Genomic DNA, 20,165 nt, shown 5'->3' on the forward strand with positions numbered 1-20,165 from the left:
TGAGAAAACCCAGAACACCAGCGGTAGCGACCAGACACGGGCATTATAAACATTTTACTATTAATTAAAACCCAGTACTCTTCCTGGTGGTTTTGCAACTTTCACTAGATAAGACCAGACCGTTTGAAAAGGGGGAAGAAAATTACAAGCTTATGTACTTCAACACAAGGTGGGAGAGAAATTGATTGCTGACTTAACCCGCCATGGGTGCTACATGTATGTTGCAAGCGCCGTCGCATATTTCCCAAACACCCCGGGTTCCGTACAGTATAAGCAGCACTGCATACTTGTAAATGAAACGGTCTGATTTTTTCTCCACACTAATTTTGGTACTCTGCGGAGTCTGGATGCGTGGTTAGTGTTAAGACTTATGTTTTAACAGCCTAAAAAGCCTCACGCACTGTTTGTTACCTGGCTCACTGTCTAGACGACACATTTTCACAGTTTGAAACAAAAGCTTAGGTTTAAAGTGATTTCTCTCTAACGATTACCAAATATTTCAAGGCGGATTAGTTGTAACAGATTGGACTTGAAATAGATGTAGAGATTTGGAGAGGCTTTTAGAAAACTTACAACATGTGGTTAATAACTTGTAAATTTTGCTACAGATTTTGTTTTAATCTAATTAGTTGTCTCCTAACAAAGCTACAATTTACAGACACTAGGTTTGACATGAAAATTGTGAGTCGTAGACAGTCATAGGCCTCTAGTTCAACCATGGAAGAAGAAAATTTCCGTTTGTTCAACCACCTCAGAGCACTGGTCTGCCATGACAAAATCGATTTCTGTCATCAAAGGTGTTTTACTTGGCAAAGATCAAAGCCTTGAAAAATCTCACATGGACTCTGCAATACTACTTAGTGCTGAGTCTGTGGGGATGAATTTGGATTCCTCGAAAACATTGCTGCTAGATCGGTTACATCGGCGGACAGGGCGCCTTTCTTGTTGTAGCGAGGAAATCACGACGTTATTTTATCCCTGCAAACCACCAACATACGTTTGGAAATGTCCGTGAAATGGTAAATCAAAGATTTTTGTTCCCTGTATTTAAGTTTTCTTACATACGTCTTTAAACATATCTTATTTGTCCTCGACAGGATAAGCCAACTGTCTGTGTGGAAGGGTTTTGACGTGTATCTGTCTCCCTACCGTGGAGAAGTGGTTGACGTTCTGCCCTTGAGAAAACACAATGTTCTAAGAAAGCTACCCGCCCAACCTGAGACCGCGGGCGCGGGTTAACCAGGGTTTCTCTGTACGGATGAAATGTAGTCAATAAGCATGCACAAGGGCGGGAGTGAGCCACAACAAGCTTTCTTTATTCACGGGAGACGTTGTTTGCCAAAAGGCTAACCACATGGGTGACTTCGATACAATAAAGACAACAAAAAAAGAATCAACCAACTAGTATAGACGTCTCGTACGTACATAACGGTACTTATTTAGACTAGTATGCTGCTAGTTATATACTCTGCAACAGTCAAAAAATTTGATATGTACATCTTACGCAACTCATTTTGAACAAAAATTACTTAACAAGTTTTATATATATTCATTGTAATTATAATTATTCATCCAGCATTATTTCGTCTTCTTGATTCTCTGGCGCTGAAGTAATATTTGTGTGGATTAAATGTCTGCCAAAATCAAAGTTTCGCTCCTCGGAAGAGTTTTTAATGAGAAGAAATCCATCCTCTAACTTTGTGCGATAATGATGCCCTTGATATAGAAATATCATATGCGTACATTTCCAAAACTGAAAAAAATGAATGCCATTTTAGCTGTTTTATGAAATTTTAAATGCTGAGGACAAAAATTATACATGCGGAAATATTTACCACATAGTCCCAGCGGGAAAAGGGCAATATTTTCTGTTGGCCAAGTGGCCTGATTCTGGTGTTGGGACACAAGCCCGGAGCAGCGTGCTCATAACACAAAATATACAAACAAGCCAAACAAATTGAGAGCGCGGCGGTGAAAACACCACATGGCTTCACCAGAAAACTTCCGACCTAATATATCAGGCCATTATAAGCACAAAGTATGGTTCAAGACCATCCTGTAAGCAGGGTAATCCTAGCCACTTGGGCATATTTCCTTATTTTATACTCCTCTACTGTCCACTATATAAATACATGATTTGATATGGTAATCACACAAAAATCACTCTTTCTTTGGTAAGCTTTGCTTACTACATAAGAGATCGCAACTTTGTCATCAGATTCAAATTATGTGAGATAAATTACACAAAAATAAGATAGAGAAACGAATCAAAACACTTTAGATGATTGTACAACAAACATCTCTGCAAAGTACCTACTACCAATAGTGATTCTTATACGGACTTGGATAAACATTTTTGTACACTTTCTGTTCAAAAACAGTCGTCTAGTCAAGAAATTCAGTGAGAATTGGAGAGTACGGTCTGTTTCCACAAAGAAGGGCGCAGTTATCTTTTTACCTTTTGCTGAGCAGGTAGACTATGTACATCTACCTGTGTTGTAATCTCATTTACAGAGACCTATGATTAGGATGATATCTTTCCTTAAAATCCGTTGTAAAAGCATTATTAAGTTCAGCAAATAGGATACAAATCTCGTACAACATTGCTTGTTCGGAGGAAGTCCTTTCTCCACTCTTTTGGTACAACTCAGCGCCCAAGAGACATTCCACTAAAATGTTATACTTGAGTTCGAGTTCAGGTAAGTTTGGTGTACAGAGTTCGTGATGTTGCATTTATGTTGTTGGGTTCATACCTTGTTCTCTGTGGAGTGAATAAGGTTGTTGACGCTGAAGTTGAAGGGATTCGTCACCGACGTGTGGTGCGAGTGTTGCCCGGAGTAGACGTCGTGGTGTCCCGACAGGGTCTGGTTGTGGGTCGATGGAGGTCCGTGCATGGGTGCGCCGCAGCTGGGCGGGTGGTGCTGTCGGCTCATGTCGCTCATCATGCCGAGGGAAGTGTGGGTCTGCCCCGCTGACGGAGGCACGTCGGCTGGAGGCAGGACGTCGCTGGCGATGGAAGGCTGCTTGGGCGCGAGCACCTGTTGTGCCGTGGCGGCGGCGCTGGGGACCGGGTCGTTCTCTAGCGTGCCGGCGGGTTTGGAGGCAGGGTTGGGGACGCCCGGCGGCCGGTTCTGCTGCCCCCCGGCGCCGCCGGACTGGTCCCTCCTCTTCCTCTTTCTCCTGAAGTTGCCGTTGTCGAACATCTTCTCACAGTTAGGGTCGAGGGTCCAGTAATTGCCCTTGCCTGGATCGTCTTCGTCCCTTGGCACTTTCTTGAAGCAGTCGTTCAGTGAGAGGTTGTGCCGGATAGAGTTCTGCCAGCCGGCCTTGCTCTTCTTGTAAAACGGGAAGTTGTCGGCCACGTACTGGTAGATACCGGACAGCGTGAGCTTCTTCTCCGGGGCGGCCTGGATGGCCATGGCGATGAGAGCGGAGTAGGAGTAAGGCGGCCTGACGAGCTTGAACAGCTCCTGTTGAGACGGCAGAGAGATCCAACTCAAGTCGGAGCTCCCGAAGCCTGGCGGAGTGAGGTAGTTCCTCTGTGGCGGCGGCGGAGGCGTGTAGGAACTCGGCATGCCGTACCCCGCGTTGGAAGAAATATTCAGGTAGGGGTTGGTGAGTCCGTTAAACCAGTGTGAGGAGTAGGACGTCTGGGGATATTCTAGCGGATAGCCGCTGTGCTGTGGTGCCTGGATATTACGGGAATACATCGCCATGCTATCGACACTCGCGTACTGTTGCATGTTGTCCATGAGGTCCGGCTGCGGGCGCATCGAAGTCATTGCGAAATCTTGGAATCCCCTGGTCCAGGCGCGCTGTGACGACTCCAGAGTTGTCAAAACGGATCCTCACAATGTCCACGGCTTGTTGTGAAAGTCTTCCCACAGTTTCTTAAATCGCAATGGACGTGAGTTAGCAACAACCGTCTTGTTGTGCGAACTGCACACTAGTGAAGTGGTCACAGTTTCACGCCAAGGCCGTCTTCAGTTGGGAAAGTTTGACTTCAGACTCGCAGTGCGCCTCGGCGTGGTCAGGTTGGAGGAAGCGACCGGAGGCGTCAGAAGGACAAGTCTGGCGGCGGAAGAGCGCTAAATCACGTTGTGACCGAGCTGGGGACGTACGCACACTGACTCTGCTGCCACAACACCGACACTGACGGCTGCCACACCGCGGACTCCACTGTGTGAGGGCGCGCAGACGCACTGTTTATTTGTTGCGTGGCTGCATTTGTCAATCAGGCCCGCCCTCCCCCTGCCCAAATGATTTCCTTGGGGGCGGACCATTTCATGGTGGGCGGGATCAAGAAGTAATGTTTGGACATGGTCCAACCCTGGCTGTTATGACCTTAATTAAGTTTACTCTTGGCTAATCCAGACCCGTTTTACTGCTACCATTTAGAGCCGGGGGTCGAATTGGCCCGTCTGCTGCCGTGGTCTAAGGTGGGTCTATAAACGTCAATGGGTCTCCCCCATTCAACAGGTCTGTTTTACCGGCATGACATTTGCATAATCAGTCCATACTGCACGCTGCCGTAACCGATGGCTTATCGAAAGGCGCATATCTTGATAAACTTTACTTTGTTTCTCGTCTGTAGGTCCGACACGAGAGGGACAGGTGACCGAGACACGTTCGGCCCACTTCGTGAGTCGTCGGCGTTTGTCAGAGAACCCTGCCCGGCCACGGGGTTGCGCACACGGCCAGCTGTAAGGAGGGTAAGTCAGCCTAGTCATGTGTGGAACCTTTCCCACTTTTCCTAATCCAACACTTCCTTCTAAAGCCACTGTCCCTACCCATTTACCACGTAGGATCATGACGTTTCCTTTGGAAAAATGGGTGCAACCGGAAATTTCCGCTTTGTTGTTGACAAGAGTTTTTTGCTATCCTTGGTCGTCGCAGAATCGGACGTCGTTATTACAGAAGAGCGAACCCGCCTCGCCTTGGGCTAATATTTTCCCGTCGGCCCCAGCTCGCGAGTGCGCGGAAAGATCGAAGGGTCGGCATCCGAGTTTTACCCCACAATTAAAGCAGATCACTTTCCGCAGGTGAGGGATAGTGTTGACCCTGGGACAATGGACCGCTTCTGCCGAAAAGAAGGCCTCTCCACTGTAACAATTCTGGAGAACAACACTACAAACGCTGCCCGACACGGGTTTGTTTGTACTGGGGATAATCGACTAAAGATCTGGGGTAACGGCGACCTGTGATGGTGAGATGCGGTAGTGATACCTGTCCGGCCCCGCCGGGGCCTCTTGTTTAGGGTGAAGCAGTCGCTGTTTTGATGTCGTTAAGATATGCGCCCATCCATGGTTGTACCACATCAAACTTTTGTCAACATTGATCAACCATTCACACCGGGACAGCAGTCCCCCAAGCACCCTCCTCATCACATTTCCCACTGTTGTACCACATTGTCCCACACTTCCGCCTACCTGAACGATAAGGTAGTAACAACGATACCAAATAAACTAATTGGCACATTTTCTCAGCGGCATGACCTGAAAGAAGGCGTTTGAATTATCTAAATACCGGGGTTATTTTTCCTGGACTTTTATCTGGCACAGATCGGACTGGTCTTGTCGGATAGGGTTTCGAGTGTCCCGTAATCGGCCTGAGGATAGTAGGACTGGGTGCTGGCGTTCCCAAAGGGAAAGGTATCACAAGAAAAACACAAGACGACGGTCTAGCAAGCTTCCTCGTGCAAATACAGCTTCCATTTCTCACTTCAAAGGAGCGCCCGTATCACAACAGTGATCACTATGACACCCTGTTGAAGTCCAGGCCTGTCCATAGACGTGATGATAGGTCGGACTATTGTTATGCCTGATGAGTTTATCATGTAGAACTTTAACAATTTTTATTCTGCTAGGGACGGTAAAACAGCAGAGAACAACACTACAAATGCTGAGGAATATATGAAGACGATGGGAAAGTAATAGTTCAATGTAGGAATTATGAAAAAGTTACATGAAGCCATGTTAACTCACAATTGTTGGCATTTCCTCAATGATACCTCCATACGGCATAAGATGACTGGGTTACTATAATTATTTTCGGTGGGTTACTTAAATTATTTTTGGTGAAATCATTTTCGGTGGGTTACTATAATTATTAAATTACTATAACTATAAAGTTATCTCCGTGCTACATCGATAGGCTTTCTCGTGGTCACTTCTGAGAAAAAACAAAACCTCCCAAATACCCGTAAGTTACTTTGGGATATCATGTGGAGTTTTATTCTTCGGAAGGACGTATTCGTAACTGCTGAAGTCAGGGTCGGTGATACCCACAAATGTCATTGAACTTAATCTTATCAGAATGTAAAAGTGTGATTAATAGCATTATGTACATCAGACATATTTCACAGAAATATTCGGGGTTCAAGTTAATAGAGGGTAGAATGATAAACCAAGCACCAATTACATTGAAATTATATTATGATTCGGCACTAATTTTGAATGTGATCGAGATCGAGACAGTTGGATGTTGCAGGACACATGTATGAACTCGTACCCCTAGAATGCTCTCATTTTGCGATCGTACGACGATCGTACGGCGACTATGACCAGACCCTAAGATGAATGGTGTATTCCAGTGACTGTGAAGGCACAATGTGTACAAGACAGATCACGAAGTGGTGCCAGAAGAGCGGGAAGAAAACTTATCAAGAGGATAGAAATACGTCAAGTGCCCCTGACTAAACAGGCTTTATTTAAAACAGCGAACAATCCGAGGGGATCGGGATAAGTTACTTTGTAAAGAGGCCCTAAGCCCCGCCGGATCAAGGGGGATAGGTGGGGTTAACCTCGCCCAGAGATAGCCACCTGTCCAGACTGCCAAATTTAGGTCGGCGGACGCTGTGGAAAGGCTGGCGATATGGAAACAATCCGCGGTGGAATTAGCGGTCGGCCATGTGCGAGACTTGTCGCACTGGGAGTGGATGGTCCAATTGGACAGTTCAAATCGTCGGAATATCGGCGTCAGCTGCATAAATCCGTACTGTGCCCATTCTCCATTTTACTTGAAGCAAACAAGTGTACGACAGGTGGATGAAGTCGTTGTTTCCGTACAATATTACCGCATGATCCTGCTGTGTACATAACCGTATCAGTTTGGAAAGGGAAAAGTTCCTTGTTAGAAAGCACGGTGTAGAAAGCAAGTACGCATATTTGTAAATATCATCCACATGCCGTGCTTGGGTTAGCTCTTCGTGTCGGTGTTGAAGAAATAAATAGCCTGGTGGTATTTCCTGTAGGATTTCTGTCGTATTAGAGTTGACTAAAGTTGTAAGGACACTGTTTTACCTCAGGACTATTTTCGTTACCACGTTTGTTTTCAGTATGGACAGTATTTACGCATGCCAAGAGACAACACGTTGGCCTGTCTATCTTAAGATCAGGGTAAAGTCAGGTGAGAAGATATGTCTTGGTAGGCCTTCGTTGACGAAGATAGGTACCACGCAAAGTCATGGATTTTGCGGTTGTTCCGTTTATTACAGCACAACTGCACGCATAGGCTCCCCGCCAGGAGTAGCGCTGCAGCCATATATCATGACACTGCCGCTGTATTTGTAGTCAAACATAAGCCTTGTTGAGCCTTGTCGCAATCCATCCCATAGCCATAGTTTCTTCAGTCTGTTTAAAGGCAAAACCCGGAATACGTGGACAGCGGCGCTTCTGCACAAAGTTAACCTACACTTTAAGCGTGGACGGCGCTAACCTACTAGTCGACCCCAGTTTTTTTGTAGAACACAGTGGGCAGCACATGTAGATCAGTGAGAATTTCCTCCGAGTTTTCCCAGAGTGTAGCCTTATCTGTCGCGGCGCGCATCCCTACAATTGTCAGCATCAAAGCAGCTAGGCCCCTGGCTTTGGAAGTCGGCGATTTGGCTGGTTCCGTATCAAAATATGATCTTCACTGGCTCGGGAGGGGTTAGACTAAGCCCATTTCTTTCATTACGGGATTTCTGGCTTCCCGTCCGCATTCAGGACGACTTCGCTACAAAGAGGCCAAAAATTTCCTTCAGGGCACAGGCGCTACCACTGCAGTGACTTCAGAATTGCATCCGCAGTTCTTCTTCTCCATTTAACTTGTAACATAGAGGGAGGAAATACACTTCGTATCTTGTAGACTGGCTATTAGATAGTATTGTTCAGTCGTTATTTGATAACGAGGAAGCTTGTTTAAACGTCCGGTTAGGAAGCCCTCTCCGAGTTAGTTTTTTTCCCTTAACATTACCAGAGGTAAAGCTAATGAGAAGCATTGTAGTTTGTACGTTTCTGCCCAAAGGGCTTTGGACAGGGCGTAAATTAGTCTTCAAACAGATATATAAACATACATAGAGTTATTACGTCTCGGGAGTACACAAACGGCGTCCTGTCGCTTGACGTTTTCCTTTTCTTACTTTAAACAGTTGCTGCAGAAACGGTGTGTTCACTACACATTCTTGCTTCGAATTCATAAAGAGCATTATTGTTTCACCTTAAAGCCCTTTAATCCAAAAGGAAAGTTGCATCAGATGGTAATAAGATGTAAAACTTGCACCATTCATGTGTTATTTTTCTTATGCAAATTTTACATTCATTGAGATTCAGACTAAACGTTGACTTGTATTTATCTGCTCGGTAATAACTACTTACTGTGTCGCGGGTTTTACTGGTTACGAACATCTTTTGAAACCAAACCGATGATAATTGATTAAAGCACATAAAACGAAACCACTGCAATGATTTTTTTCACAATTCGAATGTAGACAATTTTAATCCAGTCTTGACGGATCCTTTTTATGTTGGCATTATCCACAGAACAGGTAGACCAGTCAGACAGCAAAGTATACGGATCACCCAGCAATTAGCCTATTTTCTATGTCTTGATAATTTCGCCAATTTGTCGGATGAGTGTGTTCACAGAGAGGAGATATACTCCTGTTATCGCGTGGAGCTTTTATTTTGCCATCAACAGAAATTATGCATTCAAATGGGGATATTTTCTGTTTAAACCGTTTTGTACCAAATTACATGCGTCTGTCACACGCGGGCAGCATACGCTTACAGCCAACCCATTTCCACTGGAGCGACCCAAAATTTGACAGGTTGCTCAACGATTTTCATACATAATGAACGACTTTGTCACGTTTTGTATGTTTTGTTGTCTTTCATATATTTCTTAATAAACATCGTACCTCATGTTTAAGAAATATAACATCAAGGCTCACACAAATCCATTTTTGATTGCTCAACAACGGTCCCCGTCATGTGGTCTCAGCCTTAGAGCTTTCGGATCTTAAAAATCTTGCGTGCAGTAGTATTGGCGTTTTTCCTCCCGAAATGTCAGGAAAATGAAGTCAGTTACAAAACAAACAACTATAGCGAAGGCCGGAAGGACTGATGTTATTCTAACACCCAGTCCCTGGAGTTATGTTACGGTCCGCATTTCGCTAGATTTTTTGACAAATACCTGGTTCTGTGAGCATGTCCCTAGTACCTGTGCCTCAACACACATCTGTTGTTCCTGGGCTTCTGTTGACGCAGGTTAGAAGCCTTTTGAAACCTAATTGCTGCTAAACGTGATTGTATCAGCAACCTTTTTTTCTAATGTGAACTAATGCGGTACGTCGAAACCCATCATTTACGTTAAAGAAACTTCAGAAATAAGCATTATATACCGCGGACAAAAAAAATGTGTAATTTTCATTTTGTCACGACATGTTGTAAAAAAAAACACGTATAGATAGTGCCCCCTTTCCGTAAAATTACCAAATCGGCATTTTCCACTTTGCGTTTGCTCTATGATTATTTTCACCTATTATGCCATACAGAAGGAAAAGCCTGGACGCTATACACTTGTGTTGTTTCACCGTGTACGTGTGCCTAGACCAGGTGTTTGAACTGATGTACATGTGGTGTAGGACTTTTAGGGGTGACGACTGATAAAGTACCTAACATTCTTGGACAGGAAAATGTCCATTTTTGGATGTGCCGATATTGACTTGAATCGATAGCCTTTGGTATATGATCCAGGCTGCCGTGGATTGGGTGTTCATGTTTGACTTCGCTCCGGTATAGTTGTGTCTCGCGACTTTCAGGTCAGGCCGTAACTTAGTTCGCGTCTTCGTCAGGTGTCCAGGTGTCTTGTAGAGTTTAAGTCGTCGCACAGCCCTGTTTCCAAGTTGTCAGTGATAAGGCACGAGTCGCACGACATATGACATGTCCAGACTAATCCCTCCGTGTGCCTCAACCCAACACCGTACATGCACGATACCAATGGATGCATGTCTCCAGAACTCCGGACAACAAGTCGTAGTTTGGACCCGGACATATCACAAGTCGACTCCCGAGTCCCCGTAGACTGATGAGTCACCATCTCAAGTCACTAACTTTTACCTTCTTGGACGTCTGCAGACATGGCAAAGTCATGACTACACCCGGGAAGTCCCTAATAAATGTGCTTAATGTCATGAGCTGAAAAATGCTTGTGTCCCTTCGCATAGAAAGTCCACCATTTTTCATGTCAATTATTTCTTCATGTTATCCTCCATTTTTCTCATGTTTAAGACTTGAATCATCTGCATCTTGGTCTCAGATGAGGTTTAAAAATGATAACCGTCGCCCGAGAGGATCTAAGTAATATTCTAGATTTCCTGTGATAAGAACGTACAGACTCTATTTCAGTCTTTGATATTCAGAAGTCTCGGACGCTTCCCGACGTGATAGGAGGTCGTCCTTCGGCATGAGTGTCCTTTTGTCCCGCATACTGTAGTCTTCTGGTCGCGGTCAGGTCTCCGGGTCCGCCCCTCTGCGTCACACAGTCGCTCTGGTGACGGGCGTGTGAGAAGGAGGTCGTCCTTCGGCAGGAGTGTCTCATCGTCCCGTACACTGTCGCCGTCTGGCCGCGGTCAGGTCTCCGCCCCCTCCGCCTCCACCCCGCGGCTCGGCCCGGTGACGGGCGGGTGTGTAGCCGTGCCTGGGGCGGTGGCCAGCACGCTTCCGACCCCGTGTCCTGACTACAGCCCTGTGGATTATCTTGTCAGCTCACCTGTCCGACAGGTGACCGGGAGATGACCCTCCGGCCAGACGGACAACTGGCAGTGGAACAGAAATTTATCGATCTAAAATAAGATACAGATATCGCAGTAATGTATCATGAAAATGTTACGGTCCGTTTTAAGGCTGTTGTATACAAAACGCAGCATAACCAAATGAACATTTGTCGTTACAACTGTGACTATATGCAAAAACAATGCCGTGAAATCTAAAATACATTGACAGTCTTATACAATGGCCATTGCAGTTTTTAGAGCGAATTACATTGCAACATGGCAATAGCTTGCAAAGAATAGATAATACTGGTCAGGTCAACAAAGGAAAGGACATATACATGTACCTATTCTACGTCTCCTAAAATACTCGTAAGATTTCTTTCAATTTCATTTGCCTCTAAAACCAACCGGTGGCTAATTGTTACGAGAATGTATTGAATATAAAACCAGAACTAAAAGAAGTTGCTATCGTGGGATTAATTTCAGCAACTAGTCCCATGCTACCGATGGAATGAACCATTTTAAATTGAAATCTATCAACGTCAGGTATACCGTATTCACGCTCCCAGTAGATTCGCTATGTTTGATTTTATTGCCATCAAGACAAAAAGTGACTGATATAGAATATCGCAGAGATTTTAAAACATTTTAAATTTACGTTTGATAGTTTATATTGAGTTTTAGAGAACGATATGATGGAAACTGTGATCTGTAATTCAAGTCTTTTGTCTGTAATTCAAGTCTTTTGTCAGTCTGATATGCTTAAAATGTCTTACTACAATCGGGGAACAAACTGTCTCCATTTTCGCCATATCCCTCAATTTGTTTTCTTTTGAGAGAAGTATTTAACCTTGCTGTACTTTGATCCATCGCCCTCAGCGGCGCCTTCCGACCCCGGATGGTGTTCTGTTAATCCGATTGTTATCATGTCGTCGCCTGACAGATGCCCTTGTCGTGGCCGGCGGGATTCTCGCCTTTTGCTCCCGACTCACTTCTACTCCTGGTCGCGTCCTATCGGTCTAACCCCGTCGCTCTTGGAGCTTAAAAATAAACGAAAAGAAACCTCAGATATTATGATGCGTCTCGTTTCTCTAAGTTTCGTCTTTCTGGTTGTCAATTCCTTATTTTACAATGGCGAATTTTGCGTTTTATCTTGTGGTGTCAGACAGTGCGGGTTCGACTGCGGCTACGTAGTGACGCGCTGTCAAAGCGCAGTCCTCTCGCTTAGTCTACAAAAAAATAACCCAGACAGAAGCACTATAACTCCCACAACATATTTCTCACGACACGGAAGAATCCCGGGCAAAAAAATTAGAGTACATATATGCAAGTTGTAGCTAACGAACGCTTCATTATCTATGCTGAAATATAAGCTGTGAAATATAACATTTCCAATTTGCCATGATTTTGAAAGATCCCCTGGGACACTGGTACAGGGCGTTGTGTGAGGTCGGGAACGATTTTCTCCAGCTTCTAAATCAGAAATTCTACATAATCATGAACACATCGCTGTTGCCCTATTACATATCAAAGTTATCACCTGACCAAAAAATATCTTTTTTTTTTGTTTTAAGATATGTGACAAATAAATCTTAAGACTATCTTCTCGGCACGTCCTTTTGGGCTACTGTACACGATTCGCCGAATCGACGTTGGCAGGGACATGGGCGGCAGTCGAAGTTGACGCAGGGAAACGGAAGAGACACGGACTGAGGATCATGGTCAAGGGCGAATCATTGACCTAGTCTCTACCAGACTCACCACGCTGGCTATAGAGAGAGTACAGTGTCAAGGGAGTCTGTATTTGTCCACACAGTGAGGAGAAATATGTTACCCTCGCCGCAGCCAATTATGGACCCTATTTTGTGATTTTGCCGAATTCTACTATCCTATACAGAACTCCTTAAGTAATGTACAACTCCTCAAGAAACCCTGGTGGAGGCTATATTTGGCATCTGTAGGTTACTGTAAGACAGCACAAGAAGAAGGTACCATAGGACGTACTCGTATATGTACATTTATATTCCCATTCAACACAGGTGCAGAGCCAGTCACCACGGCTTCCAAAAACCATCATTAACAATTTTCCAGGGCAGGCACTCATTTCCAACATCGCCCACATAGATACCTCTCCGGCTTCTATACCGTTCCCTTAGAGTATTGTTTGTGGTATATACTGGCTGTACTGTGGTTTAGAGTTGATCTACTACGGCATAGAAAAAAACACACCTCTATTGGACTAGACTGTAGTACTTTTTGTACCAACACTGTTCTTTAACGAATTGTGTATGTGGCTGTTGCAGCAACAAAGTCAGATGACAAACGCACAGTTATCATTCATCAGAACTGTTTTGTTGCCGTCAAGTCTGTCGTTATTCAGGTTTACTGCAGACAGAACGTTTAATCATCTCAAATGACCAATAAAAGCATTTGACGTATCATTAGCTTGAAATAATTGAACTTGAAGTGTGAACAAAATTTCAAGGCGAACATTACTGATAGTTCATCACTCGGGTCGATATTTGTATGCCATTGCCTTTAGTCCCTTTACTTTCAAAAGGAATGGTTTGGTCGGAGTAAAGCTTCGCTTGTGCGCACCCTGTGTGTTATACTCAAGTACGTACAAGTCGGTCCACACATTAGTATGAGCAACCTTCACTAAAACGGGGGGACTCACTCAGAGTCACTGGAAGATAATAACGTTACATTTACAGCCAATCAGAGGCGACGGAAATGATGGATTCATGATGAAATGAAAGTCTGTGGTTGAAACAATAGTCCGGCTGGTCGGCCCGCGCGGCCCGGTGACTGGACTGTCTCACCCTGGCAGGTCGGAATGACCAGTCCGGCTCGGCACAGATGTCCAGGGGCGCCCGAGGTCCGTGACCCACCTGCTGATTCAGACAGACGTCCTCATTACCCGGAGGAAGATCTATCAAAAGGGAATGATTATTGCGAAGATCTTCTGCGTCATCCAGTAGGATATGGTCGTGGTGTCGGTCCCACTGTGATACCTGAACGTCTGACCATGCTGACATATAAGATCGCATAGGGACACGGGCGATACGATCACAAACTAAAGGCATTCTTAGCTTGGGATAGTCGTGTAAAATTCACTTTTCTTGTTACGGAAAATGCCAAAAATACATTGCCAGTGATGTCAGCGACCCTGTCACAGTCTAGACGTTTGCTTGAAAATTCTAGGGTCTAGGGCACGACAATTGCACGACGACCTACGACGAATGTGAGCGCGCCACTAGAAAGGGCTCCTCTTGCCCTGCGATAGGCGCACATGTCTGTATACATATTCAAAACCAAATCTCTACCTTTTAAGTATTTACGGGTAAACGATTGTTTATATCAAATTTGATGTATTCGAAATCTGACACGGTATATCTACTTCAATTCTGTATTGCAATCCGTAAGTCTATTTTCCTTTGAGAAATTAAAGCTAATGTCACTGTTTTGGGGGATTGGAAGAAGGAAATTAGATGCAAAATCATCGGTTATACGTGGTTATGTTTAGTACCGCTAAAACGGACTTCTATTGAGAGATCACATAAAGCTGCATGGAAAGGCAAATAAACCTGGCAAATTATGCTTCCGATTTGGCTAAATTTTACTAGTTTTCAACCGGCGTTGTTAGTCTGGCGGAGACTCAGCCGCGCACCAGCCCGCCCTGCCGCCCGCCTCCCCACACAGCTCACCCCCTGTCTGCCGCCCGGACCTTCTGACACTATCGCGCCTTTCTTTGATTGGAAATCGCGAGCCGATGAAACAAATGCCCGCAGGAAATTTCTCCCCAAGTTGCACAACTAATGAATTCGGGCAGCGTAGCCAGCTGTTGTTCCTAGCCGCCCCGGACCCCACACGTAAACATTTGACACAAAGAATGTCCGTGCTTGCATACTACTAGTAGCACGAAAAGTTCAAGAGAAATGTTTCCCATTGACAAGATTAAAATCTGATAAAAACGCCCAATAAACGCGACCACAGATCACCCAGTACATATGGGGAGCGTGGTGTTTAAAAAGGCGCCAACATAGAGACAAATACGCTTATTTATGGTAAATATCAATCTAATCATTATACATGACCTAGGCCCTTTATCCATTTTAAGAGAAATCGAGTTTTTATGGAAAACATCTGAGACAGTTTGTTGTAAACATCATTAGTGTTCAGTACGTGCATATGGTAAGCGTTAACACGGAATTGTTTATGTACTACTATAAACATGACATAAACAAAGAGTCACTTAATATTCACGCAGGTACTTTGCAGCTTTTAATTTTCTTGTTTTGTAGCTTAACAGTTGCCGTCCGCGCGATATGAAAATTGTTGAAATTATCAGAGAAGTTATGTTAGAGTAGAGTGGCAGCATCTGAGGATTGACCATGCACTGCTACAACACCTGAAAATTAATAAACTACACAAGTGTGGTTGTATGTGTGAAGTGACGTACCTTACAATGGGTTAGGAAGAGAACATGCTTGTTTCACCCAACAAAAAGTCTCCATGAATACAACAATACACACATCGTCACAAACTACCAGATCTAGAGCGTTAGGATTACCTTATACTTGATACTTTCTGCCTGTGTTTTCGGCATGTGCTCTGGAACTAGATTAGAAAGTTTGGCCCCCTGAGACACATGCATGATGGCAAAAACTTTTTTTTTCAAGTGTTCTTCTGAATAAAGACGCTATTTTCCAACAGCTGAGCAATTAATTAAAGGACTGTTCTGCCATATCCACCAGTCTGCATATTCGTGTAACAGCCCTCCCACTTGTCAGGCGAGTTTTTATTTCCACCGTTCGGTCTTCCCTCGGCTGCAGTCTCCACCCATCCCCGCCATACTTACCGCTGTGATGCTGGTCTTGTTTATACCAACCATCTCTGTCAAATACCGCCGTCTGCCAATTTCCTCTCTAACCACGGCAATATTTGCCGGGACTCGGACCAGTGTTTGCCGTAGTATTCTCCACGCGCTTATGCAAACACCGACGCATGTAGTGCTCGTTATAAAAATAAATCTTGTCGATGTCATGGCGTACATCAACATGTAAACATCTCTGTTGGAGTGGATGTCATCGCGAAGAACATTGCTGGCGTTTCAAACGTCTGCCTCTCAATATAGTTTCGCCCTAGAATTTTGATGAACGTTTGTCCGATGACGCTTGGTTATTTGTGCGGTGCCAGCAAAGAGGGGCAATTCGCCAGGAAGCAAGAATGGGTGACAAGGAAAGTTTCTAATCCGAGACGACAAATATATGAGCCAGACGTTAAATGTCAAGGTCATCTTTGTATCCACAAACGTTCCCCCAGAAAGCCATGTATCGCAAAGGTAACAAGAAGACTATCGTTACATGAAGGCCTAGTAGAAATGCCTAAATGCCTCCACCCCGCCTACCTACCAAATGACCCCAAATATATATTTTGACTGAGATCTAGCCTTCATTGGAAACATAGATATGAGTAGGTGGACTTGATTACGAATTTAGGTCAACATCCTTCGTTTGCGTTAGGAGGTTAAAAATGAATTTTGGTTTGTGCAATGTTGATACTGAACTGTTCAAGTTCGGAGTGGAGGGAGTCTGTCTGGCCGGCCTGGAGGCGAGTTGTGCAGCAGGTGGTTGGCAGGACGTCACGTTGAACATGTCTATATACATGTACCAGGTCCAGAACTCAGCACTTGGAGTCTTTAATTGGAAGTAGCACCGAGTGTGTACGCTGTTGATATGGTAGAATTCTTGTCGTGATTTAGTGGCACTTTCCGCAGCACTCCACACGGCCAAGCTCGTTGTATCAACACGGGGTAGCTGTCAGCGTGCCCCGTTATAGGCCCGTGTTTGTAGGAAGTGCCTCTTTGTGTCCAGTCGTAACGAGATGGGAAGTCGTCAGGGGAAGCCCAAACAGATATCAAGGCAGGCGATGATGTTAGAAAATGCATCAGAGCTGAGGATCTCCAACCATCGCGTGGAGACGCGCGCATTTGATAGTCACGCGTCAATCAGATCTTAGCCTTTTTTATTGTACATTACGATGTGGCCCTCGTACAGACTAACTTTGTGCATTCTCATGCATTCTATGGTACATCCAACAGCAAATCACCGTGTGTATAGTATAGCTATTTGATTAGGTTTTCTGATGAAGGAACGCTTTAGAGTCAGCAGCCATACTCTGATTAATTATCGCCGTTCTTGTGGGCCGCCCACTTGATGATTTGTTGCCACACAACCACCAGGCTTCCGTGTCTGTTACCGAGAATGTTTATCCATATTTACTGCAAAGTCTACAGACCAGTGTGAGGGTAACTCGTTTCTCCCCCAACCTTAGTCACTGGTAGAAAGGGCTGTGCGCACTTGTCTTGCTAAATCCGTAGTTCTCGGCGCTCAAGAGGCCACTTTCTGCCTCCCAGCCAAGGTGGGTGTGCTTGTGATTGCGTGGGGACTTTCGTAGCCATCTCGCAAGCTGTCTAGTGAGCGAACAACGTTGTAGCTACAAAATAGTTCTGACTGATATTGTTGGTATCAGATTTTAGCTAACTACATTGACGTGAGTGCTGCACGCAACAGCTACTGCATCTTGCGCTAATTTTCCACCGCTAATGTGCAGGTGCCTTATTGTTTCTCTGGGAACGATTGATGCAAAAGATGTTAAGCTGAGCTGTAATGTTAGTGTCGACAGCCACTTCCCAAACGGCTCTGGAAAAGGAAGCGTGGAAAGGTCTGCAGATGAAAGGTTAATATTCAAATGGTACTTTGCATGGACTTGTTACAGTTCTATCTGATGTTGTAAACTTCATCTTTAAACTACGGTTGTATAGCGGCATGGAGGTCTTTAATATTGGATTGCGTTGTGGTAAACTTTTATGATGTTACAAACAACCTAAAAGTCACAAATACCTTCTATGAAAAACGTGTTTCAGGGTATGATCAGCTACTGGAACATCATGACGAAACGAACTCGCCTACTATTCTTTTTTTTCTTACGTTTTAAAACTAATACCTCGAACTCCGTATGTCTTGAGTATTCAGCTTAGATCATGCGAATGTATTTCGTGGCTACCTCATTATTATTATCCCCGCAATGCCGGTAAGTTTGCCATACCAAAAAAACTCGCGCGTATTACTGGGGAAGAATTAAATCAATCAATGCTTTGAGCACTTCCATATTTTGGACAGAACTAAGACAAGTGGAGTTATAAGTGTATCGCCATATTACAGAATACATGTATTGCCGCGCGGCTTTATTTCGTTGGCGGGGGTTGGATCCGGACAGCTCAAACTGGGACATTTGGTTCCTTTGATGTGGGGCTTGTCAGTCCCGGGCCGAACCTGAGAAGCGGTTGCGGAAATGAGGGCTAGGCCAGATCGTGGGACCCGAAATGTACACCGTGTTTGTACGTTCTCTGGAGGGAGGGTGGAGAGAACCGTCAGCTAGGCTCCGCTGCACGGGAGGTCCTTAGGAAATCTCATATAAAACCTACTGCACGCTGCAGTTGTTATTGCATCTCTACAGGGACAACTGACTTGCTTTATGGTCCGCCGTGCGTACGATCGTCGTTCGATTACAAACCTTGATGGGGCAATCTGAGGGCAGTCCTGTATAGTCGAAAAAGGGCGATACATAAAACTACCTGTGTCGGAGAGGATTTGTAAATATTGTCCCTCAAATGCAGTGGAAGACGAAAATGATTTCATCTCTAATTGTTCATTTTATGATGATTTCAGAAACCAATTGTAAAATGCACCCCTACTTTCCCACTATCCCCCACCAAGAGAAAACAGTTTTACTACTAAAATGAAAAAAGAAAACACATATTAAAAAGTGGGTAAATTCATCTCCCACTGCCTCAAGAGAAGAAGTCAAACCCAACAAAATTAGCATCACGTATGTTGTAGAATGTAGTATAACTCTGTATATAGTCTCTCATATCATTGTATTTTCTTTTTTATACATGTTGTTTGTATTTGCAATTATCCCTCGGGCATGTATTTGCAATAAACTTTCCAAGCTATGTTCTGCAAAATTCAACTGTCATGTTACAGAATAGACTGTCTATCAGATCTTTGTAGGCAGTTGGTTTTTTTACCACCACCACGGCCTGAAAATTCTAGGACATCCAAAATTGTACGACCTCTGCTTGGCATAGAGAGTGCCTGTATGCTAGTTTTGCCACAGCGCACCTGATATAGCTAATTAAACGGATTAGCGATGTAAGCTACCATTGGCTGATATTGAGACATGTTTCCATGTAGGCTTTAAAACCTTCCGGTGTGGCAACCGGCGCTGACGTCTGTCTATCATCACTATAGTCCAACCGTGATGTCTGTCGTATGCTCGACCATCTTAAAAGAGCTACATTGTCCTAATACTAGAGTAGAAGTAACCTACGCTTCTACGATCAATTATAAATGAGTTCGTGTGCGTGTTTCTGTCGTCTTGTGAGAGCTCATCAGTCAAGTTGTCAGGGTTTTATTTACGACCATAAGTTGTGAGATTCCTTAGTGAGTTTTCCAGTCATCACTCATTGCGACTTTTTCATTACAGTAGATAACATCTTTGTTACTTCATCTTAAAGTGACGTCCGTCTGTGTGATTCATTGATTCATTTTGATTCATATATTTTGCAGGTTGCAGCTACAGAGTAAGAGGAAGAAAGGCCGTCGCTGGTCATATCGAAGCTAGATTCAGACGACATCAGTGAGTTTGTCGGTCGACCTGCGGTGGTGCGTATGGATGTTGATTTGATGTTAGTTTTATCGAAGTAAAGTTGAAAAAAACTTTGGCAAAAAAGGAAGTCAAGGGACTATGCGATTGTGTTTTATTCCATTCTATATATAATTTTCGCTGTCAATACCCAGAGGAAAAGATGGATCGGAAGTCCCGAGTTCTATTCCCAACCGGTAGAGTACATTAAGCGAGACCAATCCATTTGTTTTTGCTGATCCCCTTTCATACGCCGTCTTGTTGGTGTATTGTGATGTGGAGTAGTGTAAGTTTACGTCTGTGGTCACCTGCTTTGTTATCGGCTTGTGTTTTCGGCGAAATAAAGGATATACATTTACACGTTCTCTGACTTTTTCTGTATCAATTTTGAAAGCATCTATTGAAGTCATATTCCTTT

The 20,165-nt window shown here is 44.3% G+C and overlaps 2 protein-coding genes across 2 annotated transcripts; one reads left to right on the forward strand and one right to left on the reverse strand.

Moving 5' to 3' along the window:
• Positions 1-1,290: 1,290 nt before the first annotated feature.
• Positions 1,291-4,548, reverse strand: LOC109475486 (forkhead box protein I2-like). The gene has a single exon (XM_019776115.1). It carries the CDS (start codon positions 3,780-3,782, stop codon positions 2,748-2,750), a length of 1,035 nt encoding a protein of 344 aa, XP_019631674.1. The 5' UTR covers positions 3,783-4,548; the 3' UTR covers positions 1,291-2,747.
• LOC109475431 lies at positions 3,902-19,744 on the forward strand. The gene is made up of 5 exons (XM_019776032.1): positions 3,902-3,907; positions 4,595-4,614; positions 13,814-14,081; positions 16,877-17,458; positions 19,672-19,744. Exons 1-4 carry the CDS (start codon positions 3,902-3,904, stop codon positions 17,054-17,056), a joined length of 474 nt encoding a protein of 157 aa, XP_019631591.1. The 3' UTR covers positions 17,057-17,458; positions 19,672-19,744.
• Positions 19,745-20,165: the final 421 nt, after the last annotated feature.

This window comes from Branchiostoma belcheri, unplaced genomic scaffold, assembly GCF_001625305.1.
Source record: "Branchiostoma belcheri isolate BF01 breed outbred unplaced genomic scaffold, Haploidv18h27 scaffold34, whole genome shotgun sequence".
Classification (NCBI taxonomy): domain Eukaryota; kingdom Metazoa; phylum Chordata; class Leptocardii; order Amphioxiformes; family Branchiostomatidae; genus Branchiostoma; species Branchiostoma belcheri.